The sequence below is a fragment of the Somniosus microcephalus genome, chromosome 33 (assembly GCF_052327205.1).
Source record: "Somniosus microcephalus isolate GS21.2 chromosome 33, FLI_Smic_1.0, whole genome shotgun sequence".
NCBI lineage: Eukaryota > Metazoa > Chordata > Chondrichthyes > Squaliformes > Somniosidae > Somniosus > Somniosus microcephalus.
The window spans coordinates 35,304,921-35,332,455 of NC_141019.1; the positions used below are offsets into that span (position 1 = coordinate 35,304,921).

Genomic DNA, 27,535 nt, shown 5'->3' on the forward strand with positions numbered 1-27,535 from the left:
GCTCAGTTTTGGACAAGCCGGTTGCCCTGTGGTAGCTTGTCTTGACAAGCCGGTTGCCTCATGGTAGCTTGTCTTGACAAGCCGGTTGCCTCACGGTAGCTTGTCTTGAGTTCCTACCTTGACAAGCCGTTGGCCTAGTGGTTGCTTGTCTTGAGCTCCTATGTTTGTAACTGTTTACCTGTGTGATTCTAGTAAAGTACTTTTATTTAAGACTGCATACCTGCTTCTCGCCTCGTCTGTCTGCACTTGGGTCCAGAACCAGCCTCGCCCTGACACTTGCTCTTTCCCCTGTAGCCCTGCAAATTTTTCCCATCCAAGTATTTATCCAATTCCCCTTTTGAAAGTTACTATTGAATCTGCTCCCACCGCCCTTTCAGGCAGCGCGTTCCAGATCACAACAAATCCTGGGGCCAATAGCTATCCCTCAACCAACATCACTAAACCACCCCCCCCCCCCCCAAGATTATCTGGTCATTGTCACATTGCTGTTTGTGGGAGCTTGCTGTGTGCAAATTGTCTGCCGCGTTTCCTACATTACAACAGTGACCACACTTCAGAAAAAAATACTTCATTGGCTGTGAAGCGATTTGGGACGTCCTGAGGTCGTGAAAGGCACAAATTTTTTCTTATTTCTCCGTTAGGCAATATCCTGTAATACCTTCACGTAAGGGCAATGGGGATCTCGTACTGTGTACAGTTTTGGTCTCCTTAGCTAAGGAAGGATATACTTGCCTTAGAGGGAGTGCAACAAAGGTTCACTAGACTGATTCCTGCTATAAGGGGATTGTCCTATGAGGAGAGACTCATAGAATGGTTACAGCACGGAAGGCGGCCATTCGGCCCGTCGAGCCCGTGCCGGCTCTCTGCAAGTTATGCGGGTTAGGTTGATTGGCTATGATAAATTGACCCTTAGTGTTAGGGGGATTAAATACGTGGGGTTACAGGGATAGGGTGGGATATGTGTTGGTGTAGGGGTTACGGGGATCGGGTGGGATATGTGTCGGTGCAGGCTCGATGGGCCGAAATGGCCTCTATCTGCACTGTGTGGTTTCTGTGATTTCTGTGAAGAGCACTTCAGCTAGTCCCACTCCCCCGCCCTTTCCCCGTAGCCCTGCAAATTTTTTTCCTTCAGGTACTTATCCAATTCCCTTTTGAAAGCCGCGATCGAGTCTGCCTCCACCACCCTCTCAGGCAGCGCGTTCCAGATCACAACCACTCGCTGCGTAAACAAGTTTTTCCTCCTGTCGCCTTTGGTTCTTCTGCCAATCATCTTAAATCTGTGTCCTCTGGTCCTCGACCCTTCCGCCAACGGGAACAGTTTCTCTCCATCTACTCTGTCCAGACCCCCTCATGATTTTGAACACCGCCATCAAATCTACTCTCAACCTTCTCTGCTCTAAGGAGAACAACCCCAGCTTCTCCAGTCTCTCCACGTCACTGAAGTCCCTCAGCCCCCTGGAACCATTCTTGTAAATCTTTTCTGCACCCTCTCTGAGGCCTTCACATTCTTCCTAAAGTGCGGTGCCCAGAATTGGACACAATACTCCAGTTGAGGCCAAACCAGTGTTTTATAAAGGTTCATCATAATTTCCACACTTTTGTTCTCTATGCCTCTATTTATGAAGCCCAGGATCCCGTAAGACCTTTTAACTGCTATCTCAACCTGCCCTGCCACCTTCAACGATTTGTGCACATACACCCCCAGGTCTCCCTGTTCATGCACCCCCTTTAGGATTGTACCCTTTAGTTTACATGTCCTCTCCTCATTCTTTCTACCAAAATGTATCACTTCGCACATTTCTGCGTTAAATTTCATCTGCCACGTGTCCGCCCATTCCACCAGCCTGTCTATGTTCTCTTGAAGTCTATCACGCTCCTCCTCACTGTTCACTATACTTCCAAGTTTTGTGTCATCTGCAAATTTTGAAATTGTGCCCTGTACACCCAAGTCCAAGTCATTAATATATATCAAGACAAGCAATGGTCCTAGAACCGACCCCTGGGGAACACCACTGTGTACCTTCCTCCAGTCCGAAAAACAACCGTTCACCACTACTCTCTGTTTCCTGTCACTTGGCCAATTCCATATCCAGGCTGCCGCTGTCCCTTTTATTCCATGGGCTTCAACTTTGCTGGCAAGCCTAATATGTGGCACTTTGTCGAACTCCTTTTGGAAATCCACGTACACCACGTCAACCGCATTGCCCTCATCAACCCTCTCTGTTACCTCATCAAAGAACTCAATCAAGTTGGTTAAACACGATTTGCCTTTAACAAATCCGTGCTGTCTTTCCTTAATTAATCCACACTTGTCCAAATGACTCCTAATTTTGTCCCTGATAACTGTTTCTAAAAGCTTCCCCGCTACCGAGGTCAAGCTGACTGGCCTGTAGTTGCTGGGTTTATCTTTACACCCTTTTTTGAACAATGGTGTAATATTTGCAATTCTCCAGTCCTCTGGCACCACCCCCCGTATTGAAGGAGGATTGAATATCATGGCCAGTACCTCCGCGATTTCCTCCCTCAATTGAGTAGAATAGGCCTATGTTCCCTAGAGTTTAGAAGAATGAGAGGTGATCTCATTGAAATGTATAAAATTCTTTAAGGGGCTCGACTTCTTAAACAGGCTGGAGAGTCTAGAACCAGAGGTCACAGTCACAAGATAAGGGGTCGGCCATTTAGGACCGAGACGAGGAGGAATTTCTTCACTCAGAGGGTGGTGAATCTTTGGAATTCTCTGCCCCAGAGGGCTGTGGAGGCTCAGTCGTTGAGTATTCAATACTGCTGTTCTGTAGACCATGAGCTTAGTGCTGGGTTTGAGGTCCTGGTCTTCAAACACTCTCTTCCTCAGGCGACCGAAGGCTGCACTGGCACACTGAAGGCGGTGTTGGACTTCGTCGTCGACGTCTGCCCTTGTTGACAGTAGGCTCCCGAGGTATGGAAAGTGGTCCACGTTGCCCAAGGCCTCATCATGGATTTTGATAATCGGGGGGCAGTACTGTGTGGCGGGGGCAGGTTGGTAGAGGACCTTTGTCTTACGGATGTTTAGTGTAAGGCCCATGCTCTCGTATGCTTCGGTGAAGGTGTTGACGATGGTTTGGAGTTCGACCTCCGAGTGAGCGCAGACCCAAGCCTCAGGACATGGACCATGTACAGCAGGCACCTCAAAGCACTGGAGAGGTACCACCAACGCTGCCTCCGCAGGATCCTGCAAATCCATTGGCAGGATAGGCGCACCAACATCAGTGTTCTTGCTCAGGCCAACATCCCCAGCAGCGAAGCTTTGACCACGCTCGATCAGCTCCGATGGACGGGTCACATTGTCCGCATGCCCGATACGAGACTCCCAAAACAAGCGCTCTACTCAGAACTCCGACACGGCAAGAGAGCCCCAGGTGGGCAGAGGAAGCGCTTCAAGGACACCCTCAAAGCCTCCTTGGAAAAAGTGTAACATCCCCCACCGACACCTGGGAATCCCTGGCCCAAGACCGCACAATGTGGAGGAGAAGCATCCAGGAAGGCGCTGAACAACCTCGAGTCTCTTCGCCGGGAGCAAGCGGAAGCCAAGCGCAGGCAGCGCAAGGAGCGCACGTCAACCCAAGCACCCCACCCACCCAACCCTTCAAACACCGTCTGCCCCACCTGTGACAGAGACTGTAGGTCCAGCACTGGACTAATCAGTCACCTGAGAACTCATTTTTAGTGTGGAAGCAAGTCATCCTCGGTTCCGAGGGACTGCCTAAGAAGAAGATGATATTCAAGACCGAGATCGATAGATTTTTGGACTCTAGGGGAATCGAGGGATATGGGGAAAGTGCAGGAAAGTGGAGTTGAGGTCGATGATCAGCCATGATCTTACTGAATGGCGGAGCAGGCTCGAGGGGCCGTATGGCCGACTCCTGCTCCTATTTCTTATGACAATGTCCTACAACATACCCCCACGTAGACTCAACATAGAAGATAGGAGCAGGAGTCGGCCATTCGGCCCCTCGAGCCTGCTCCGCCATTCAATGCAATCATGGCTGATCATCCAAGTTCAGTACCCAGTCCCTGCTTTCTCCCCATACCCCTTGATCCCTTTAGCCTTAAGAAATATATCCAACTCCTTCTTGAATATATTTAATGAATTGGCCTCTACTGCCTTCTGTGGTAGAGAATTCCACAGGTTCACCACTCTCTGGGTGAAGAAATTCCTCCTCATTTCTGTCCTAAATGGCCTACCCCTTATCCTTAGACTGTGACCCCTGGTTCTGGGCTCCCCACCATCGGGAACATCCTTCCTGCATCTAGTCTGTCCAGTCCTGTCAGAATTTTATAAGTTTCAATGAGATCCCCTCTCATTCTTCTAAACTCCAGCGAGTACAAGCCCAATCATCCCAATCTCTCCTCATACGTCATTCCTGCCATCCCAGGTATCAGCCTGGTGAATCTTCGCTGAACTCCTTCCACGGCAAGAACATCCTTCCTCAGATAAGGCGACCAAAACTGCACACAATACTCAAGGTGCGGTCTCACCAAGGCCCTGTACAACTGCAGCAAGACATCCTTGTTCCTCTACTCAAACCCTCTCGCTACGAAGGCCAACATACCATTTGCCTTCTTAACCGCCTGCTGCACCTGCATGCTTACCTTCAGCGACTGGTGCACAAGGACACCCAGGTCTCGTTGCACTTCCACTTCTCCCAATCTATTGCCGTTCAGATAATAATCTGCCTTCCTGTTTTTGCCACCAAAGTGGATAACCTCGCATTTATCCACGTTATATTGCATCTGCCAAGCTTCTGCCCAATCACCCAACCTGTTGGCTCGTTTTTAAAATTTTTGGTGGCAGAGACGCAGGCCGGGGACGCGGTCGCACTTACCGATCTGAGCCGAGTGGGAGCGCCTCGGCAGGTTCTTGGAGCGCACGACCTCCTTGATGCGGTCGACCTCGATCTGGTACCGCCTGCGGTCCTTCATCGCCCCTTCCTTGGCCTCCTTCAGTGCACCCTCCAGGGCCTTGACTCTCTCAGCTGTAGCCCGAAGTCGCTTCTCCAGCTTAGGGAGCTCACAGCGAAGATCTGCATTGTCACGAACCAGCTGACAGAGACCAGTTGTATCATATTTATATATTTTTTTTGAGAAAAAAAAGTCAGTCAGTCAGTCAATTTGCCTGTCACAAACCAACAGCCCCAAAACCCAAACCTTGCATCCGGACTCGACACCGACTTCAACAATCTCCGATCATAACCCATTTTTTCCAGATGACAGCCGCTGATGATTCTGCCGTTCCCATTTACACCTCCTCCAGACCCATCCATCGGCCCAGAAATTCGGGTCGGAGGCTTCTGTCCCCGACCTGCACTTACCTAGCGCGCCGGCCGTTGAGCTGTGGGGCCCGCGTGGGATTCCGATCCTGGGCCTGCTCCAGCTGCTGGCGTGCGGTACTTGTGTATCCCAGGGGCGCAGTTAGTTCGAAGCGTCCCCTGGGATCACGTGGGCCATGGAGAGCCGATGGTAGCAGGGAATGCTTCATTCATAAGTTTGACAGGAAGAGCTGTCCAACCTATAAATACTATAAGCCCCAAAACTTCACTAAATCTTCAAATAAATTTTTAAAAAATCACATTTTTAAAATAACTATAAATTACATGAAATAACTATTTTAAACAATAACTTAAATTTTTGAAAAAATTAATTACATTTTCTAACGGGGCTAAAAATAAACTTAACTTTCTTTAAAGTATTTAAAAATAAACAACCTGTGGAATTTAAAAAAAATTAATTCACCACTTACCTTGTTAAAAGCGGGCCTTGCGCCTGCTTTTTACATGTGTAACTCCTGGAGACTTACCCTCCCGGAGAAACCTGTAAAAAAAAAACGCAAGTTCGATGCGCACGCGCTGCCTCTCCGGCGCACGCGTTCGACCTCTGAACCCCTGCTTTCAGGGGAACGGAAGTGCCGGTTTCCCGCGCATGCGCAGGGCATGCACGAAACCGGCACTTCCATTGGGCTTACGGGTGAGTACCCCGTGCGTACTCACCCGTGGAGACCCGAATTTCTGGGCCATTGTTTCTTTACTTGTCCCATTACCATCTCCTTTTGCCTCGCACCATCGCCCATTTTGTCATTTAATCCCTCCTGCCTTCCACCCAATCACGCGCCTTCCCTTGTGTTCTTTCCACCTGAAAGGGTCACCGGCCTGAAACGTCCGACTCTGTTTCTCTCTCCGCAAATGCTGCCTGACCTGCTGAGTGTTTCCAACATTTTCTGCCTTTAGTCCAACCAAGCTCTTGATCACCACTCACCAATCCCACCGTACCCAGACCCCTCCCGTCGCTCATTATAAAAGATGTAATAGCAGAGCACTTGGAAAACAGTGACAGGATTGGACAAAGTCAACATGGATTTACAAAAGGTAAATCGTGCTTGACTAATCTACTGGAATTTTTTGAGGATGTAACTGGTAGAATAGATAAGGGAGAACCAGTAGATGTGGTGTATTTGGACTTTCAGAAGGTTTTCGATAAGGTCCCGCATAAGAGATTAGTGTGTAAAGTTAAAGCACATGGGATTGGGGGCAAGCTACTGACTTGGATAGAGAACTGGTTGGCAGACAGGAAGCAAAGAGTTGGAATAAACGGGTCTTTTTCCGAGTGGCAGGCAGTGACTAGTGGGGTACCGCAGGGATCAGTCCTAGGACCCCAGCTATTCACAATATATATTAATGATCTAGACGAGGGAACTAGATGTAATATCTCCAAGTTTGCAGACGACACAAAGCTGGGTGGGCGTGTGTGCTGTGAGGAGGATGCCGAGAAACTCCAGTATGATTTGGACAGATTGGGCAGATGCATGGCAGATGCAGTATAATATGGATAAATGCGAGGTTATCCACTTTGGTGGCAAAAATAGGAAGGCAGATTATTATCTGAATGGCAATAGATTGGAAGAAGGGGAAGTGCAACGAGACCTGGGTGTCCTTGTGCACCAGTCGCTGAAGGTAAGCATGCAGGTGCAGCAGGCGGTTAAGAAGGCAAATGGTATGTTGGCCTTCGTAGCGAGAGGGTTTGAGTACAGGAACAAGGATGTCTTGCTGCAGTTGTACAGGGCCTTGGTGAGACCACACCTTGAGTATTGTGTGCAGTTTTGGTCACCTTATCTGAGGAAGAATGTTCTTGTCATAGAGAGAGTGCAGCGAAGGTTCACCAGACTGATACCTGGGATGGCAGGAATGACGTATGAGGAGAGATTGGGTCGATTATATTCGCTGGAGTTTAGAAGAATGAGAGGGGATCTCATTGAAACTTATAAAATTCTAACAGGACTAGACAGACTAGATGCAGGAAGGATGTTCCCGATGGCCAGGGAGTCCAGAACCAGGGGTAACAGTCTAAGGATAAGGGGTAAGCCATTTAGGATTGAGATGAGGAGGAATTTCTTCACCCAGAGAGTGGTGAACCTGTGGAATTCTCTACCACAGAAGGCAGTTGAGGCCAATTCATTAAATATATTCAAGAAGGAGTTAGATATATTTCTTAGGGCTAAAGGGATATGGGGAGAAGGCAGGGACAGGGTACTGAATTTGGATGATCAGCCATGATCTCATTGAATGGTGGAGCAGGCTCGAGGGGCTGAATGGCCTACTCCTGCTCCTATCTTCTATGCTCCCAAACCCGTGACCTCCACCGCCTAGAAGGACAAGGGCAGCAGGCGCGTGGGGAACACCGCCACCTCCAAGTTCCACCTCCGAGTCTCACACACACACACACTGCCCCAACTTGGACATGTATCGGGGCCGTTCCTTCACCGTTGCTGGGTCAATATCCTGGAACTCCCTCCCTAGCAGCACTGTGGGAGCACCTTCACCCCACGGGACTGCAGCGGTTCAAGGCAGCAGCTCACCACCACCTTCTCGAGGGCAAGTAGGGGATGGGCAATAAATGCCACATCCCGAGAATTAATTACCCAAAAAAAATTGGATTGTTGCCTTGACGAAATGGACCAGTCACGCACAGTTCCGCCTTAGCAGCAGAATGATACGTCGCGCACAGCAGGGTGTAGGGGCCCCCTTCTTTATAAAACAGCACCATCCATGAGCAATGCCATGGGGGGAGCCGCCAGTACATTCTTTTGCACTGAACTATTGGGCTGGATTTTCATTGAGTCGTCGGGTAGGAGGCGGGACTACAATTTTCAGGGTTGTAGTCCCGCCTCCATCGAGTTCTAGCCAACCCATGTGATTTTGACTTGATTGACCTTGTTGAGCCCGCCCAGTGGGCTCAGCAGGCCAATTAAGGGCCACCCGGCAACAGGTGATGTCACAGATTGACATTTCATCTGTCAAGACCTTCCTCTCAGGGTGATTTAGAGATCTCTCCGGAACAGAAAGCTGAATGCTGCAACTTTTGACAGCTCGCGGCCATTCTGCTTTCTGTGCCGGTGAGCTGAGGGACTCCTGAGACCTGAAGGAAGGAAGGCTGTAAAGGTAAGTAAAACTTCTTTAAACACTTTACACACACCAAACACACTTATCTCTGCACTCATGCACCCATCACTCACCTGAACACCGGACATCTCAACCCCTCCAAGCCCTTCATCCCGACGGTCCGCCTCGCTAACTTGCCGTGGTTTGGAGCCGTCGGGAATCCCACACTTCAACATTAAAAATAGGGATTAGGCTAAAAACTGCCTGTTAACTACCTGTTAACGGGCAGTTAATTGGCACTAATCCCTTTCCCACCTCGGGGAGGTGGGTCCCAGTGCGGGGCGGGTACCCGCCTCCTTTGAAACTGGCATGGAGGCGGGTTGGGTGCGAGATGGTGTCAGGACCCCCGATTTTGGGACTTTAACCCCCCGCACGCCTCCAATCCCGACTCCACAGCCCAATGAAAACCCTGCCCATTGTTTACGAAACAAGGTGCAACGTCGCCATCCACTGGCAGAAATAGGTCCACCCCGAGCAGAGAGTTTCGGACCCATTCCTGTGTACTTCCCGCAAGTGCCGCGGGCTATTCGACCATGGGGGGGGCATCGCGGCTGAGCCCCACCTGGCCCTCACCCAATGTTCACACAGGTGCACCCCTCCCACCTTCTTCCCCCGCACTAGTCCGGTAGTACCGAGTCCAATTGTCAAATCCCTCGACCAGACTAAGGTAACTGTCGTACCGAGTCCAATTGTCAAATCCCTCGACCAGACTAAGGTAACCCAGCGCCGATCTATCGTGGGATCTTCGCAGTCTGAATGGGTCGGCACCGCACTGGGCAAGGGGAGGGCGGGCGGGCGGGGGGGGGGATCCACAGCAGATTACTTATTGTCCCTTCATTAGTGTCCTCAACTTTTCTTGAATTCCGCCAATAGGGGTGAGGGGAAAAACCCGTCACATCTGACCCATGCAGACACAAGGGGCCGTCTTCAGCTCCCAGACCCCAGTGCCTCGCCCCTCGCCCCTCAATTCAATTTGGAATCAGGCCCGTGGAAACAGGTTCAAACGTGAGCAATTTAGGAATCGGATTCTAACAACCCATCTGATTCAGGGAAAAATAAAAGTCGGAAAGAGTAATTAAGAAGGATTCACCCGTGCTTGCACACGGCTACACTCGCGCATACATGCTCGCGTACATCCTCACACATTTGTACACAACACATGCATGCTCGTACACACACCTACATGAACATACATGCTCGCAAACTCATACATGTAGGCACACATGTGCGTGCACACACATAAACAAGGAAATCTCCCAGTGTTGCACCCGGGGAGCCAAGACCAAGTGTAGTCTGCAGGTGCAGTGAGATTTTAGGGCGGGGGGTTAACTGGACCAGGGGGCGACACACGGGTGTCATTCACTCCCCAGTTTAAAGTCCAACGGTTGATCCTTATTTTTAAAGAATACTTGTATTTTATATTATTTGTAGTTAAATTGCAAAAGCTTATGGCGACGACTTGGTTGGAGTGTAGGAGTTTCTCTGCAGTACAGGCGGACGTCACATGTCATAGAATCATAGAAATTCACGGCACAGAATGAGGCCATTCGGCCCATCGTGTCTGTGCCGGCCGACAAAGAGCCAACCAGCCTAATCCCACTCTCCAGCTCTTGGTCCGTACTTCAAATGCATATCCAAGCACTTTTTAAATGTGATGATGGTCTCTGCCTCTCCCACCCTTTCAGGCAGTGAGTTCCAGACCTCCACCACCCTCTGGGTGAAAAATGTTCCCCTCAAATCCCCTCTAATCCTTCTACCAATTACTTTAAATCTATGCCCTCTGGTTATTGGCCCCTCTGCTAAGGGGAAATAGGTCCTTCCTATCCACTCCATCTACGCCCCTCATAATTTTATACACCTTAATTAAATGTCCCCTCAGCCTCCTCTGTTCCAAAGAAAACAACCCCAGCCTCTCCAATCTCTCCTCACAGCTAAAATTCTCCAGTCCTGGTTAACATCCTCTTAAATCTCCTCTGCACCCTCTCTGGCGCGATCACATCTTTCCTGTAGCGTGGTCACATCACAGCCTCCCCTTTCCACTAATGTCACGTTACGTTATGTCACAGCCTCCCCTTTCCACTAATGTCACGTTACGTTATGTCACAGCTTCCCCTTTCCACTAATGTCACGTTATGTTACAGCCTCCCCTTTCCACTAATGTCACGTTACGTTATGTCACAGCCTCCCCTTTCCACTAATGTCACGTTACGTTATGTCACAGCCTCCCCTTTCCACTAATGTCACGTTATGTTACAGCCTCCCCTTTCCACTAATGTCACGTTACGTTACATCACAGCCTCCCCTTTCCACTAATGTCACGTTATGTTACAGCCTCCCCTTTCCACTAATGTCACGTTACGTTACATCACAGCCTCCCCTTTCCACTAATGTCACATCACGTTACGTCACTGCTGTTCTACCGGTTGGTATTCAGACTTCTGACAAGTTTGGGGTGGAGGTGGTGGAAAATGGAACAGACCTCCACGGTCAGTGAATAAACAACAATGCCCCAGTACCCTCCGCCCCCCCCCGCAAACCCAGTTAGAATTGTTGGTAAGTTGAAAGGTCACCTCTACGAGGACCGAGGTTGATAAAATGGACACAAGGCACAATACTTCTCTGTCTGTTTATTACCTAGTTCTCCCGCCCCACCTGTTCATTCACCCCCCTCTGGACAGTCCACATCTGTACGCCAGGTAGGGACCGTCTCAGGCCTGGCTGTCAAATAGCCTGCCCGACCCTCACACGTAAAGAACGGGCACTCGGGGAGGGGGGGTGTGGGGGGGGGGCGGGGGGGAAGTGTCGGAGGTTACGTATGACCCTCTCCCACAGCGAGGGTTCGACGCCTTCAAAAGGGGAAGAGGGAGAGAACTTGCAGAAAGAAGGAAGGGAGGGGAAAAAAATATATAAATATTTTAAAATATTCTGTAGGTATTAGAGTCACAGGGGGAAAAATTCAGTATCGCCCCGTTTGGGGCACCATTATCGACCGTGCGCAAAGTTTAGCGCCTGGCGCTAATTATCGCCTCCGACGGCAAACTTGGCTATTATCGCCCCTGGAGGTGATTGGAGCGCTAAATCAGGCGCTACACACCTGTCTTAAGGCGCAAAGACCGAGGAGCGAGGCGCTACCTCAGAGCGCGGGCGAAGCAAGGAAGGGCAAATCAAAATGAACCTGCAAAGTGCTGCTCAGTACCCAAAACTCCTTCACACAGCGTTGAATCTCTCCAGAAGTCTCTCTCTCTCTCTCTCTCAGAATGCGTGGTGCAAAAATGTCACTAACAAAAAAAGGCAGGAAGCGGTCGCCTTTAAATAGCGCTCCCCCCCAGTCCCTTCCTGACTGCAAAACGCTCCCCTCAACCTGTCGTTGCTAGCGGCAGGGGGCGCCATTCAATATCCGGTCCGGGACGCTACTGGGGCGTTGCGCACTCGACTGACCTCACGATCTGCCGGCGCAGTAAATCGTGGCGGTCGTGTTTAGCGCCGCCGCAAAATGTCTAGTTAATTTCGCGAGCGGCGCAAACATCAACGCGCCCTGGGCGCTAGTAGCTTTGCGCCCCATTAGCGCCCTCTTAAGGCGCTAGCGGGAGGCGCAAACAACCGAATTTTTCCCCCATAGAGTCATACAGCACAGAAACAGGCCCTTCGGCCCACCGTGTCCGTGCCGGCCATCAAGCCCCGTCTATTCTAATCCCATTTTCCCGCACTTGGTCCCTAGCCTTGTATGCTGTGGCGTTTCAAGTGCTCATCTAAATGCTTCTTGAATGTTGTGAGGGTTCCTGCCTCTACCACCCTTTCAGGCAGTGAGTTCCAGATTCCAACCACCCTCTGGGTGAAAAGGTTTTCCCTCAAATCCCCTCTAAACCTCCTGTCCCTTAACTTGAAACTATTCAGTTTGACTATTTTCAGGAAGTGACGCCACAGGACTTCCTGGACACGACCATTCCCCATTTCCTGTGGGGGGAAGAACGGCTTAACCTCGAGGAGTTTAGGGCAGGGAAAGCGAAAATACAGAAAAACCCCCAACACACACCGACCGCCTCCCCCACCAGCCAGTCAAAACCAGTGAGCTTTCAACTTCCAATCCTAATCTCGGAAGAGCAGTCCAACACAGCAAGCAAGCAGGGTATCTCAGCCAATAGCGGGTCATGCAATGGCAATGGGGCCGTGGCTTTGATGTGGCCAATGCACAGCCATCGGAGAACGTGCGGAGGTTATGAAGGGGAAAAAAAAACTAACTGGGGATGGAGCCAGGCGTCAGTTCTAAGTGGGATTGGCACCTCCTGATCTTGATAGAGGAAGGATATACTTGCCTTGGAGGCGGTGAAACGAAGGTTCACTAGATTGATTCCTGGGATGAGAGGGCTGTCCTATGAGGAGAGATTGGGCCCATGTTCCCTGGAGTTTAGAAGAATGAGAGGTGATCTCATTGAAAAGTATAAGAGTCTGAGGGGGATCGACAGGGTAGATGCTGAGAGGCTGTTTCCCCCGCTGGCTGGAGAGTCTAGAATTAGGGGTCAGAGTTAGAAGACCCACACCAGAGACTCGAGCCCATAACCCAGGACGACACTACCAATGACAGTGCGGCGCTCCCTCAGTACTGTCGGAGGGGCAGTACTGAGGGAGCGCCGCACTGTCGGAGGGGCAGTACTGAGGGAGCGCCGCACTGTCGGAGGGGCAGTACTGAGGGAGCGCCGCACTGTCGGAGGGGCGGTACTGAGGGAGTGCCGCACTGTCGGAGGGGCGGTACTGAGGGAGCGTCGCACTGTCGGAGGGGCGGTACTGAGGGAGCGTCGCACTGTCGGAGGGGCGGTACTGAGGGAGCGCCGCACTGTCGGAGGGGCGGTACTGAGGGAGCGCCGCACTGTCGGAGGGGCGGTACTGAGGGAGCGCCGCACTGTCGGAGGGGCAGTACTGAGGGAGCGCCGCACTGTCGGAGGGGACGGTGCTGAGGGAGCGCCGCACTGTCGGAGTTGCAGTACTGAGGGAGCGCCGCACTGTCGGAGGGGGCGGTGCTGAGGGAGCGCCGCACTGTCGGATGATACGTTAAACCGAGGCCCCCATCTGCCCTCTCAGGTGGTCGTGAAAGATCCCACGGCCATTATTTCGAAGTAGAACAGGTGGGAGTTCTCCCTGGTGTCCTGGGACCAATGGAAGGGAGGGGTGCGCGGGGGGTGGGAGGGGGAGTGGGGGGGGGGGGGGGGAGGTGGAAGGAAGGGGAAATCAGGCAACGAAGAATGAAACAGCCCTACGCCACACACACACACAATGCATTCGCGTCTTGCCATCTTAACACAAAGCCACAGCAGGGCGAAAGGGGAGGACAGGAAGGGACAGAACAGAACAAGGTGGGGGAGAGGGGGGAGGGGGAATGAGAGAGGTACCTTGTTGTGCCAGAGCATCACCTGGAGGCGGGAGGGAGGGATGGAAAAAGGGGACAAAAAAGATAGAACGGAAGAAAGAAAGAAAAAAAACAGGAAGAGTAAAGGGTCAAGCAGATCTGGGCAACAGCAAAACAGAACATAGGCCACACCCAAAGGAAATATAAATGCAGCATGGCTGAGATGAAACACAACAAAATTCGGACGCTTCTCGAGCCTCCTCACCAATAAGCAATTGAATTGGGAGTTGGGGTGGGGATAGAGGCGGGTATTTGGTTGGGGGGTTGGTAGGGTTTGCTGAGAGAGAATAAATACTCGGTCTCCCCAACGCCCCCCGCCCCCCCACCGCCCGCCGCACCCACTCTTGCCGGGTGGTCAAGGCAGATGATACCAGGCCGTCTGCGCCAAGTGCGGCAGCGTCTTCGGCCGAAGGCCCGCACCGATCAGCCTCCGCCAATTACCAATCGCTTACCGTTGACCAAGAACGTTCATGCTCAGCCATTCCTACAGGTTCCCCCGCGCCCCCCCCCAACCTCCCCTCCGCCCATCACGCCATCCGATTCACGCCGAGCCTGGAGTCCGACTCAGAGAGCAATACCAACCCCGAGATGGAGACGGAGAAGAAATAGGAGCAGGCCACACGGCCCCTCGAGCCTGCTCCGCCATTCACCAAGATCATGGCTGATCTTCTACCTCAAATCCCATATCCCTTGATTCCCTGAGTGTTAAAAAAATCTATCACAGAATCACAGAATCTACAGTGCAGATAGAGGCCATTTCGGCCCATCGAGCCTGCACCAACACATATCCCACCCTATCCCCGTAACCCCACGTATTTAATCCCCTAACACTAAGGGTCAATTTATCATAGCCAAATCAACCTAACCCGCACATCTTTGGACTGTGGGAGGAAACCAGAGCACCCGGAGAAAACCCACGCAGACACGGGGAGAATGTGCAAACTCCACACAGACAGTCGCCCGAGGCCAGATTTGAACCCGGGTCCCTGGCGCTGTGAGGCAACAGTGCTAACCACTATGCCTTGAATGTACTCAACGACTGAGCCTCCACAGCCCTCTGGGGTAGAGAATTCCAAAGATTCACCACCCTCTGAGTGAAGAAATTCCTCCTCATCTCAGTCCTAAATGGCCGACCCCTTATCCTGAGACTGTGACCCCTGGTTCTAGACTCTCCAGCCAGGGGGAAACAGCCTCTCAGCATCTACCCCTGTCAAACCTTCTGATGTAAGAAAACTACTAGGCACTTGGTCTAAGCGTTAAACAAAGCTTTAATCAACTGTTTTACTACATGGAGGTCGAGTTGTGTCCTTCACTAGTTCCTGTTAAGAATGTCCTGAGCAAGCTGGGCCCGTGCCCGAGTATTTATACTCTCCCTGGACAGCGCCACCCGTAGGCCACTCAGTATTATTTCATAAGTCTTTCTTTCATGAATGACTGATTCATGTCACCTTCTAAGAATTTTACACATTTCAATGAGATCGCCTCTCATTCTTCTAAACTCCAGAGAGTAGAGGCCCATTCTACACAATCTCACCCTCATAGGACAACCCTGTCATCCCAGGGATCAATCAAGTGAACCTTCGTTGCACTGCCTCTAAGGCAAGTACAAGCCACACTGACACCAGATGGGAGACAGCAGAGAATGGCCAAGCCTCGCTCATCCAAAAATCAAGACCCTTTATCCAACAGTCCACCCCACCAGACACCTCCAGGGTTTTATGCCCCCACTGCCCTACCCAGAGTCCATTCCCCATCCAAAAATCAAGACCCTTTATCCAACAGTCCACCCCACCGGACACCTCCAGGGTTTTATGCCCCCACTGCCCTACCCAGAGTCCATTCCCCATCCAAAAATCAAGACCCTTTATCCAACAGTCCACCCCACCGGACACCTCCAGGGTTTTATGCCCCCACTGCCCTACCCAGAGTCCATTCCCCATCCAAAAATCAAGACCCTTCATCCAACAGTCCACCCCACCGGACACCTGCAAGTTTTTATGCCCCCACTCCCCGACCCAGAGTCCACTTCGTGTGAGGATCGTTCTTTGGGCGAGGAACTTCCTAACAACACCTGTGAACGCCCCCCACCCCCGGACCCCAGTCTTAGCCAATGCCCAATTAACCTTTCCCATCCCCTTTACCCATCTTTCCAACCCCCACCCTCTCTCGGTTGTCTCTTTTCAATGATGAAGACCTGAAATTTACATCGAATGGCATGCTGTAAATTCTGTGTTTATGCTCCACACGAGCCTCCTCCCACCTCCTACTCCATCTCACCCTCTCACCACATCCTTCTCTTCCTTTCTCCCTCGTGTGTTTATACAGCTTCCCCCCCTTGAATGCATCTGTGCCATTCGCCTCAACCACTCCCTGTGGTAGCGAGTTCCACATTCTCACCACTCTCTGGGTAAAGAAGTTTCTCCTGAATTCCCTATTGGATTTCTTGGTGACTATCTTATATTGATGGCCCCTAGTTATGCTCTTCCCCACAAGTGGAAACATTCTCTCTGTATCCACTCTATCAAAACCTTTCATAATTTTAAAGACCTCTATTAGGTCACCCCTCAGCCTTCTCTGTTCAAGAGCCTGTTCATCCTTTCCTGATATGTACACCCTCGCATTTCTGGTTATCATCCTTGTAAATCTTCTCTGCACCCTCTCCAGTGCTTCCATATCCTTTTTATAATATGGAGACCAGAACTGTACGCAGTACTCCAAGTGTGGTCTAACCAAGGTTTGATACAGGTTTAGCATAACTTCCCTACTTTTCATAGATACATAGAAACATAGAAGATAGGAGCAGGAGTAGGCCATTCGGCCCCTCGAGCCTGCTCCGCCATTCAATGCGATCATGGCTGATCATCCAAATTCAGTACCTGCTTTCTCCCCATATCCCTTGATCCCTTTAGCCTTAAGAAATATATCCAACTCCTTCTTGAATATATTTAATGAATTGGCCTCTACTGCCTTCTGTGGTAGAGAATTCCACAGGTTCACCACTCTCTGGGTGAAGAAATTCCTCCTCATTTCTGTCCTAAATGGCTTACCCCTTATCCTTAGACTATGACCCCTGGTTCTGATGATTGACCTCCAACCACCACAACCATCTTCCTTTACATAGGATTACATAGAATTTACAGACACAGAAACAGGCCATTCGGCCCGACCAGTCCATGCCGGCGTTTATGCTCCACTCGCGCCTCCTCCCGTCTTTCCTCATCTAACTATCAGCATAACCCTCTATTCCCCTCTCCCTCATATGCTTGTCTAGCCTCTCCTTAAATGCATCTGTGCTAGTCGCCTCAACCACTCCCTGTGGTAGCGAGTTCCACATTCTCACCACTCTCTGGGTAAAGAAGTTTCTTCTGAATTCCCCATTGGATTTATTAGTGACTCTCTTATATTGATGGCCCCTAGTTATGCTCTTCCCCACAAGTAAAGCACTCTCTCTGTGTCCACTCTATCAATACCTTTCACAATTTTAAAGACCTCTATCTTTACAAGAGAAAAGCCTAACCAAGGGTGCCCATCCAAGTTTTTCGAATTGTTCTTACCAAGAAAACTCAACGGCCTGACACAAGAGAACAGCCTCGAGGACTTCTCCTTACACCATCGGCAGGGGACTCGAGCCTGGCTTCAGATCGGCCCTGCAGCCACGATGCTGCCAACCCTTCCCCGGATTGCCCTAGAACCTCCAGCAACTGAAGATTAATCAGGACGACTCCTTACACCATCGGCAGGGGACTCGAGCCTGGCTTCAGATCGGCCCTGCAGCCACGATACTGCCAACCCTTCCCCGGATGGCCCTAGAACCTCCAGCAACTGAAGATTAATCAGGACGACTCCTTACACCATCGGCAGGGGACTCGAGCCTGGCTTCAGATCGGCCCTGCAGCCACGATACTGCCAACCCTTCCCCGGATGGCCCTAGAACCTCCAGCAACTGAAGATTAATCAGGACGACTCCTTACACCATCGGCAGGGGACTCGAGCCTGGCTTCAGATCGGTTCTGCAGCCACGATACTGCCAACCCTTCCCCGGATGGCCCTAGAACCTCCAGCAACTGAAGATTAATCAGGACGACTCCTTACACCATCGGCAGGGGACTCGAGCCTGGCTTCAGATCGGCCCTGCAGCCACGATGCTGCCAACCCTTCCCCGGATTGCCCTAGAACCTCCAGCAACTGAAGATTAATCAGGACGACTCCTTACACCATCGGCAGGGGACTCGAGCCTGGCTTCAGATCGGTTCTGCAGCCACGATGCTGCCAACCCTTCCCCGGATTGCCCTGGAATCTCCAGGAACTGAAGATTAATCTCCCAGGCAGCAGCACCCGGGAGAAAAGCCGCAAGGGTGTTCATTTCTGTTTCTCGTCTGCATGCTGCCCCTCGGCGACACCACCCGAAAACACGCCGTCATTTTCCACATGCCCTACCTCGCCGCCACCTCTCTCGACCCCTCCGCTGCCTCCGACCTGTCACGCTGCTTGTCCGACATCCAGTTCTGGATGAGCAGCAATTTCCTCCAACTAAACATTGGGAAGACCGAAGCCATCGCCTTCGGTCCCCACCACAAACTCCGTTTCCTCGCCACCGCCTCCATCTCCCTCCCCAACATCTGTCTGAGGCTGAGCCACACTGTCCGCAACCTTGGTGACGTGTTTTACTCCAGAGATGAGCTTCCGGCCGCTCATCCATTCCATCGCCAAGACCGCCGATTTCCACCTCCCTAACATCGCGCCCCTGCCTCAGCTCATCCGCTGCTGAAACACTCATCCCTGCCTTTGTTACCTCCAGACCCCGACTATTCCAACGCACTCCAGGCTGGCCTACCGTCTTCCAACCTCCGTTAACTTCAACTCATCCCAAACTATAACTCGTACCAAGACCCGTTCACCCATCACCCCCGCTGACCCACACTGGCTCCTGGTCCAGCAACGCCTCGATTTAAAAATTCTCATCATTGCATTCAAATCCCTCCTCGCTCCCCTAGCTCTGTAACCTCCTCCAGCCCCTACAACCCTCCCTATCTCTGTAACCTCCTCCAGCCCCTACAACCCTCCCTATCTCTGTAACCTCCCCCAGCCCCCTACAACCCACCCTATCTCTGTAACCTCCTCCAGCCCCCTACAACCCTCCCTGTCTCTGTAACCTCCTCCAGCCCCCTACAACCCTCCCTATCTCTGTAACCTCCTCCAGCCCCCTACAACCCTCCCTATCTCTGTAACCTCCTCCAGCCCCCTACAACCCTCCCTATCTCTGTAACCTCCTCCAGCCCCCTACAACCCTCCCTATCTCTGTAACCTCCTCCAGCCCCCTACAACCCTCCCTATCTCTGTAACCTCCTCCAGCCCCCTACACCCCTCCCTATCTCTGTAACCTCCTCCAGCCCCTACACCCCTCCCTATCTCTGTAATCTCCTCCAGCCCCTACAACCCTCACTATCTCTGTAATCACCTCCAGCCACCTACAACCCTCCCTATCTCTGTAACCTCCTCCAACCCCTACAACCCTCCCTATCTCTGTAACCTCCTCCAGCCCCCTATAACCCTCCCTATCTCTGTAACCTCCTCCAGCCCCTACAATCCTCCCCATCTCTGTAACCTCCTCCAACCTCTACAACCCCTCCCTATCTCTGTAACCTCCTCCAGCCCCTACAATCCTCCCTATCTCTGTAACCTCCTCCAGCCCCTACAACCCTCCCTATCTCTGTAACCTCCTACAGCCCCTACAACCCTCCCTATCTCTGTAACCTCCTCCAGCCTCTACAACCCTCCCTATCTCTGTAACCTCCTCCAGCCCCTACAACCCTCTCTATCTCTGTAACCTCCTCCAACCTCTACAACCCCTCCCTATCTCTGTAACCTCTTACAACCCTCCCTATCTCTGTAACCTCCTCCAGCCCCCTATAACCCTCCCTGTCTCGGTAACCGCCTCCAGCCCCTACAATCCTCCCTATCTCTGTAACCTCCTCCAGCCCCTACAACCCTCCCTATCTCTGTAACCTCCTCCAGCCCCTACAACGCTCCCTATCTCTGTAACCTCCTCCTGTCCCTACAACCCTCCCTATCTCTGTAACCTCCTCCAGCCCCCTACAACCCTCCCTATCTCTGTAACCTCCTCCAGCCCCTACAACCCTCCCTATCTCTGTAACCTCCTCCAGCCCCTACACTCCTCCCTATCTCTGTAACCTCCTCCAGCCCCTACAACCCTTCCTATCTCTGTAACCTCATCCAGCCCCCTACAACCCTCCCTATCTCTGTAACCTCCTCCAGCCCCTACAACCCTCCCTATCTCTGTAACCTCCTCCAGCCCCTACAACCCTCCCTATCTCTGTAACCTCCTCCAGCCCCTACAATCCTCCCGATCTCTGTAACCTCCTCCAGCCCCCTACAACCCTCCCTATCTCTGTAACCTCCTCCAGCCCTACAATCCACCGAGATCTCGGTGTTCCTCCAATTCTGGCCTCTCGTGCATCCCCCCCGATTTTAATCGCTCCACCATTGGCGGCCGTGCCTTCAGCTGCCTAGGCCCTAAGCTCTGGAATTCCCTCCCTAAACCTCTCCGCCTCTCTCTCTCCTCCTTTAAGACGCTACTTAAAACCTCCCTCTTTGACCAAGCTTTTGGTCACCTGTCCTAATATCCCCTCACGTGGCTCGGCATCAAATTTTGTTTGATAACCGCTCCTGTGAAGCGTCGTGAGATGTTTTAATACGTTAAAGGTGCTATATAAAAGGAGGTTGTTGAAGTTGAGGCCATTCAGCCCCCTCAAGATAGGAACAGGAGGCCGTTCAGCCCCTCGAGCCTGTTACATTAGGAACAGGAGGAGGCCATTCAGCCCCCTCGAGTCTGTTGCATTAGGAACAAGAGGAGGCCGTTCAGCTCCCCTCGAGCCTGTTACATTAGGAACAGGAGGAGGCCATTCAGCCCCCTCGAGCCTGTTACACAGGAACAGGAGGAGGCCATTCAGTCCCCCTCGAGCCTGTTCCATTCGGAACAGGAGGAGGCCATTCAGCCCCCTCGAGCCTGTTACATTAGGAACAGGAGGCCATTCAGCCCCCCTCGAGCCTGTTACATTAGGAACAGGAGGAGGCCATTCAGCCCCCCTCGAGCCTGTTACATTAGGAACAGGAGGAGGCCATTCAGCCCCCTCGATCCTGTTACATTAGGAACAGGAGGAGGCATATTCAGCCCCTCGAGCTTGTTACATTAGGAACAGGAGAAGGCCATTCAGCCCCCTCGAGCCTGTTACACAGGAACAGGAGGAGGCCATTCAGTCCCCCTCGAGCCTGTTCCATTCGGAACAGGAGGAGGCCATTCAGCCCCCTCGAGCCTGTTACATTAGGAACAGGAGGCCATTCAGCCCCCCTCGAGCCTGTTACATTAGGAACAGGAGGAGGCCATTCAGCCCCCCTCGAGCCTGTTACATTAGGAACAGGAGGAGGCCATTCAGCCCCCCTCGAGCCTGTTACATTAGGAACAGGAGGAGGCCATTCAGCCCCCCTCGAACCTGTTACATCAGGAACAGGAAGAGGCCAGTCAGCCCCCCTCGAGCCTGTTACATTGGGAACAGGAGGAGGCCATTCAGCCCCCCTCGAGCCTGTTACATTAGGAACAGGAGGAGGCCATTCAGCCCCCCTCGAGCCTGTTACATTAGGAACAGGAAGAGGCCAGTCAGCCCCCCTCGAGCCTGTTACATTAGGAACAGGAGGAGGCCATTCAGCCCCCTCGAGCCTGTTACATTAGGAACAGGAGGAGGCCATTCAGCCCCTTGAGCCTGTTCTGCCTTTCCATTAAATCATGGTTGACTTCTACGACCAGCATTGGCCAGCCCTCAGCAGATGCACCCCCAGACCCTCCCTCTCCCCGTGCCCTGGCCTCCTACCTTGTGTGTCGGCCTGATCCAGTGCAAAAATTAATGCTAAAATTTAAAAAATAAAGGAGGTTTATCCCACCCTGTCAATAACCATTCTGCCATTTGGGTGCAGCCTATTCCAACCTCAAGACATCTCGAAAACAAAACAAAAAAAAAACATTAACCGAACACGTATCCAAACTTGAGAAATTAATTTCGAGACAGCCGTTAGCAAGATTAAGCAAACCGCCTTTCACGTAAGGTCCGGAGCAGACATGGGGATCCATAGGGTTGAACTGAAGATGAGGGGAGCTCAATGGAGGATGAATGGGCTACAGTAGGAGAAAGGCCTCGACATGAATCTTGTCATCCATGTGAAAATGACCCATGTAATAATACTGGGCGGCCTGCGGGTGGCGCTGTCCAGGGAGAGTATAAATACTCGGGCACGGGCCCAGCTTGTGCAGGACATTCTGTAACAGGAACTGGTGAAGGACACAACTGGACCGCATGTTGTAAAACAGTTGATTAAAGCCTTGTTTAATATTCAGACCAAGTGCCTAGTAGTTTTCAGACGACACAAAAGGCAGTTGAGGCCAATTCATTGAATCTATTCAAGAAGGAGTTAGATATATTTCTTAGGGCTAAAGGGATCAAGGGATATGGGGAGAAGGCAGGGGCCGAATGGCCGACTCCTGCTCCTATCTTCTATGTTTCTATGTTCCTTACGTCAGGCCTTTTTTACAGCGGAGTTGGAGTACAAGATTAAGGAAGTCTTACGACTATTGTACAGGGCTTTGGTGAGACCACACCTGGAGTACGGTGCACAGTTTTGGTCTCCTTACCGGAGGAAGGAAAGAGGAGGTGCAACGAAGGTTCACTGGACTTTTTCTTTATTCGTTCATGGGATGTGGGCGTCGCTGGCAAGGCCAGCATTTATTGCCCATCCCTAGTCGCCCCTTGAGAAGGTGGTGGTGAGCCGCCTTCTTGAACCGCTGCAGTCCCGTGTGGTGAAGGTGCTCCCACAGTGCTGTTAGGGAGGGAGTTTCAGGATTGTGACCCAGCGACGATGAAGGATCGGCCGATATACTTCCAAGTCGGGACGGTGAGTGACTTGGAGGTGGTGGTGTTCCCGTGCACCTGCTGCCCTTGTCCTTCTAGGGGGAAGAGGTCGCGGGTTTTGGGAGGTACTGCCGAAGAAGCCTTGGTGAGTTGCTGCAGTGCATCTTGTAGATGGTACACACTGCAGCCACGGTGCGCCGGTGCTGGAGGGAGTTTGTTTCCTGGGATGAGAGGGTTGTCCTATGAGGAGATTGAGTAGCCTGGGCCTATACTCTCTGGAGTTTAGAAGAATGAGAGGCGATCTCATTGAAACGTATAAGATTCTGAGGGGGATTGACAGGGTAGATGCTGAGAGGTTGTTTCCCCCTGGCTGGAGAGTCTAGAACTAGGGGTCACAGTCTCAGGATAAGGGGTCGGCCATTTAGGACTGAGATGAGGAGGAATTTCTTCACTCAGAGGGCGGTGAATCTTTGGAATTCTCTACCCCAGAGGGCCGTGGAGGCTCAGTCGTTGAGTATATTCAAGGCTGAGATCGATAGATTTTTGGACTCGAGGGGCATCGAGGGATGTGGGGATCGGGCGGGAAAGTGGAGTTGAGGTCGAAGATCAGCCACGATCTTATTGAATGGTGGAGCAGGCTCGAGGAGCCGAATGGCCGACTCCTGCTTCTGTTTCTTATGAGAATGGCTGATGGAAAGAAGCAGGACTACAGGAGGGTGGGATGACAGGTGCAGGAGTTGGGAGGTTAGGCGGGTGCATCAGATGGAAGTCAAACAGCGATGAAGAGGGAAAGGAAATACTGGCGGCATTTGGGGAGAAGGCACACGAGTCTATTAAAAGGATCAGATCTCCCAGATTGGCCAATCAGATGCATCACGCCATTGGAATAACGAATTATTGCGACTTTAGTTTATGTTGTTTCTAGTGAACTAAATGAAGGGTATACATAGGAACAGGAGGAGGCCATTCAGCCCCCCTCGAGCCTGTTACATTAGGAACAGGAGGAGGCCATTCAGCCGCCCTCGAGCCTGTTACATTAGGAACAGGAGGAGGCCATTCAGCCCCCCTCAAGCCTGTTACATTAGGAACAGGAGGAGGCCATTCAGCCGCCCTCGAGCCTGTTACATTAGGAACAGGAGGAGGCCATTCAGCCCCCCTCGAGCCTGTTACATTAGGAACAGGAGGAGGCCATTCAGCCCCCCTCGAGCCTGTTACATTAGGAACAGGAGGAGGCCATTCAGCCCTCTCGAGCCTGTTACATTAGGAACAGGAGGAGGCCAATCAGCCCCCTCGAGCCTGTTACATTAGGAACAGGAGGAGGCCAATCAGCCCCCTCGAGCCTGTTACATTAGGAACAGGAGGAGGCCATTCAGCCCCCTCGAGCCTGTTACATTAGGAACAGGAGGAGGCCATTCAGCCCCTCGAGCCTGTTACATTCGGAACAGGAGGAGGCCATTCAGCCCCCCTCGAGCCTGTTACATTAGGAACAGGAGATGGCCATTCAGCCCCCTCGAGCCTGTTACATTCGGAACAGGAGGAGGCCAATCAGCCCCCTTGAGCCTGTTACATTAGGAACAGGAGGAGGCCATTCAGCCCCCTCGAGCCTGTTACATTAGGAACAGGAGGAGGCCATTCAGCCCCCTCGAGCCTGTTACATTAGGAACAGGAGGAGGCCATTCAGCCCCTTGAGCCTTTTACATTAGGAACAGGAGGAGGCCATTCAGCCCCTCGAGCCTTTTACATTAGGAACAGGAGGGGGCCATTCAGCCCCTCGAGCCTGTTACATTAGGAACAGGCCAGTCAGCCTCCTCGAGCCTGTTACATTAGGAACAGGAGGAGGCCATTCAGCCCCTCGAGCCTGTTACATTAGGAACAGGAGGAGGCCATTCAGCCCCTTGAGCCTCTTACATTAGGAACAGGAGGAGGCCGTTCAGCCCCCTCGAGCCTGTTACATTAGGAACAGGAGGAGACCATTCAGCCCCTCGAACCTGTTACATTAGGAACGGGAGGAGGCCATTTAGCCCCTTGAACCTGTTACATTTGGAACGGGAGGAGGCCATTCAGCCCCCTCGAGCCTGTTACATTAGGAACAGGAGGAGGCCATTCAGCCCCTTGAACCTGTTACATTTGGAACGGGAGGAGGCCATTCAGCCCCTCGAGCCTGTTACATTAGGAACAGGAGGAGGCCATTCAGCCCCTCGAGCCGGTTACATTAGGAACAGGAGGAGGCCATTCAGCCCCTCGAGCCGGTTACATTAGGAACAGGAGGAGGCCATCCAGCCAGCGTTACTATTTGTTTGGCCAACCTGGAGAAATATGACCTAATTTTTATTTTTTATTCTCCGCGCGCCCCAATAATTTAGTCGCCCCTTCTAACTCAGAAGTGACGGAGCGGTGAGTAACACCCACCCCACTCTCCCCCCGCCCCGACCCGACCCTTACCTGTTTGTGAACCTTTGTAAGCTGGTCCAAGTTGTTTTCAAGAAAGGATATTTTCTGCTTTTGGGACACGTTCCCTCCGCTGTCGTCTGGTTCCAGGTCTGTACTCTGAGGAGAAACAGTGTCCAAGGTCAGAGAACGCGCAGAAGACCCAGACGATTCTGAAAGGGGGTCAATGGGCAGAAAGACCTTGAGGGGGAAAAATTCGGCGTCGCCCCATTTGGGGCGCCGTTATCGGCGGTGCGCAAAGTTTAGCGCCTGGCGATAATCGTCGCCTCCGACAGCAAACTTGGCTTTTATCGCCCTTGGAGGTGATTGGAGCACTAAATCAGGCGCTTCACACCTGTCTTAAGGCGCAAAGGCCGAGGAGCGAGGCGCTACCTCAGAGCGCTGGCGAAGCAAGGAAGGACAAATCAAAATAAACCTGCAAAGTGCTGCTCAGTACCCAAAACTCCTTCACACAGCGTTGAATCTCTCCAGAAGTCTCTCTCTCTCTCTCAGACTGCGTGGTGCAAAAATGTCACCGACAAAAAAAAGTCAGGAAGCGGTCGCCTTTAAATAGCGCCCCCCCAGTCCCTTTCTGGCAGCATAACGCTCCCCTCAACCTGTCGTCGCTAGCGGCAGGCGGTAAGGCAGGGGGCGCCACTCAATATCCGGTCCGGGGCGCTACCGGGGCGTTGCGCACTCGACTGACGTCACGATCTGCCGGCGCAGGAGATCGTGGCGGAAGTGTTTAGTGCCGCCGCAAAAGGTCTGGTTAATTTCGCGAGCGGCGCAAACGTCGCCGTGCCCTGGGCGCTAGTAGCTTTGCGCCCCAATTGGCGCTAACGGGAGGCGCAGGCAACTGAATTTTTCCCCCCTTGGGTGTTCATATACACAAATCCTTAAAAGGAGGCAGGGCCAGTTGATAAGGTGGGATGAGGTGGGAATGTAAGTCGTGAGGAGGATGCAAGGAGGCTTCAAGGGGATATAGACAGGCGAAGCGAGTGGGCAAGAACATGGCCGATGGAATATAATGTGGAGAAATGTGAAGTTATCCACTTTGGTAGGAAAAATAGAAAAGCAGAGTGTTTTTTAAAATGGTGAGAGATTGGGAAATGTTGGTGTTCAGAGGGACCTGGGTGTCCTTGTACACGAATCACTGAACGTTAACATGCAGGTACAGCAAGCGATTAGGAAAGCAAATGGTATGTTGTCCTTTATTACAAGAGGATTTGAGTATAAGAGTAAAGACGTCTTACTGCAATTATATAGGGCCCTGGTGAGACCACACCTGGAGTATTGTGTACAGTTTTGGTCGCCTTACCTAAGGAAGGATATACTTGCCATAGAGGGAGTGCAGCGAAGGTTCACCAGACTGATTCCTGGGATGGGGGGATTGTCCTATGAGGAGAGATTGAGTAGACTAGGCCTATATTCTCTAGAGTTTAGAAGAATGAGGTGATCTCATTGAAACATACAAGATTCTGAGGGGGGATTGACAGGGTAGATGCTGAGAGGCTGTTTCCCCCCTGGCTGGAGAGTCTAGAACCAGGGGTCACAGTCTCAGGATAAGGGGTCGGCCATTTAGGACTGAGATGAGGAGGAATTTCTTCACTCAGAGGGCGGTGAATCTTTGGAATTCTCTGCCCCAGAGGGCTGTGGAGGCTCAGTCGTTGAGTATATTCAAGACAGAGATCGATAGATTTTTGGATATTAAGGGAATCGAGGGATATGGGGATTGGGCGGGAAAGTGGAGCTGAGGTCGATGATCAGCCATGATCTTATTGAATGGCGGAGCAGGCTCGAGGGGCCGAATGGCCGACTCCTGCTCCTAATTCTTATGTTCTTAAAAAAAAGGATATGGGTTACATGGGTTTATAAATAGAGGCATAGAATTTAATAACTTACATTTATACCGCACCTTTAACGTAGTAAAACGTCCCAAGGCGCTTCACAGGAGCGTAAATCAAACAAAATTTGACACCAAAAGACGTAGGTTTTAAAGAGCATCTTAAAAGGTGGAGAGGCGGAGAGGTTTAGGGAGGGAATTCCAGAGCTCAGGGCCCAGGCGGCTGAAGGCACGGCCGCCAATGGTGGAGCGATGGAAATCGGGGTTGCGCAAGAGGCCAGAATTGGAGGAACGCCGAGATCTCGGAGGGTTGTAGGGGGCTGGAGGAGGTTACAGAGGCAGGGAGGCCATGGAGGGATTTGAACACCAGGATGAGAATTTTAAAATCGAGGTGTTGCCGGACCGGGAGCCAGTGTGGGTCAGCGAGCACAGTGGGGGTGATGGGCGAACGGGACTCGGTGCGAGTTAGGACACGGGG

General features: G+C 51.9%; 1 protein-coding gene across 2 annotated transcripts in view; it reads right to left on the bottom strand.

Annotated features, from left to right (window-relative positions):
- Positions 1–27,535, bottom strand: part of kif5ab (kinesin family member 5A, b) — a 141,425-nt gene that overhangs the window by 14,978 nt on the left and 98,912 nt on the right. The window contains exons 23-25 of one of the 2 annotated variants that reach the window (XM_085973033.1): positions 25,230–25,334; positions 13,853–13,873; positions 4,863–5,079 (exon numbers count right to left, since the gene is read on the bottom strand). In XM_085973033.1, the coding sequence (XP_085829159.1) occupies positions 4,863–5,079; positions 13,853–13,873; positions 25,230–25,334 (343 nt within the window). The remainder of the gene's footprint in view (positions 1–4,862; positions 5,080–13,852; positions 13,874–25,229; positions 25,335–27,535) is intronic. The other variant, XM_085973034.1, reaches the window with a different exon arrangement.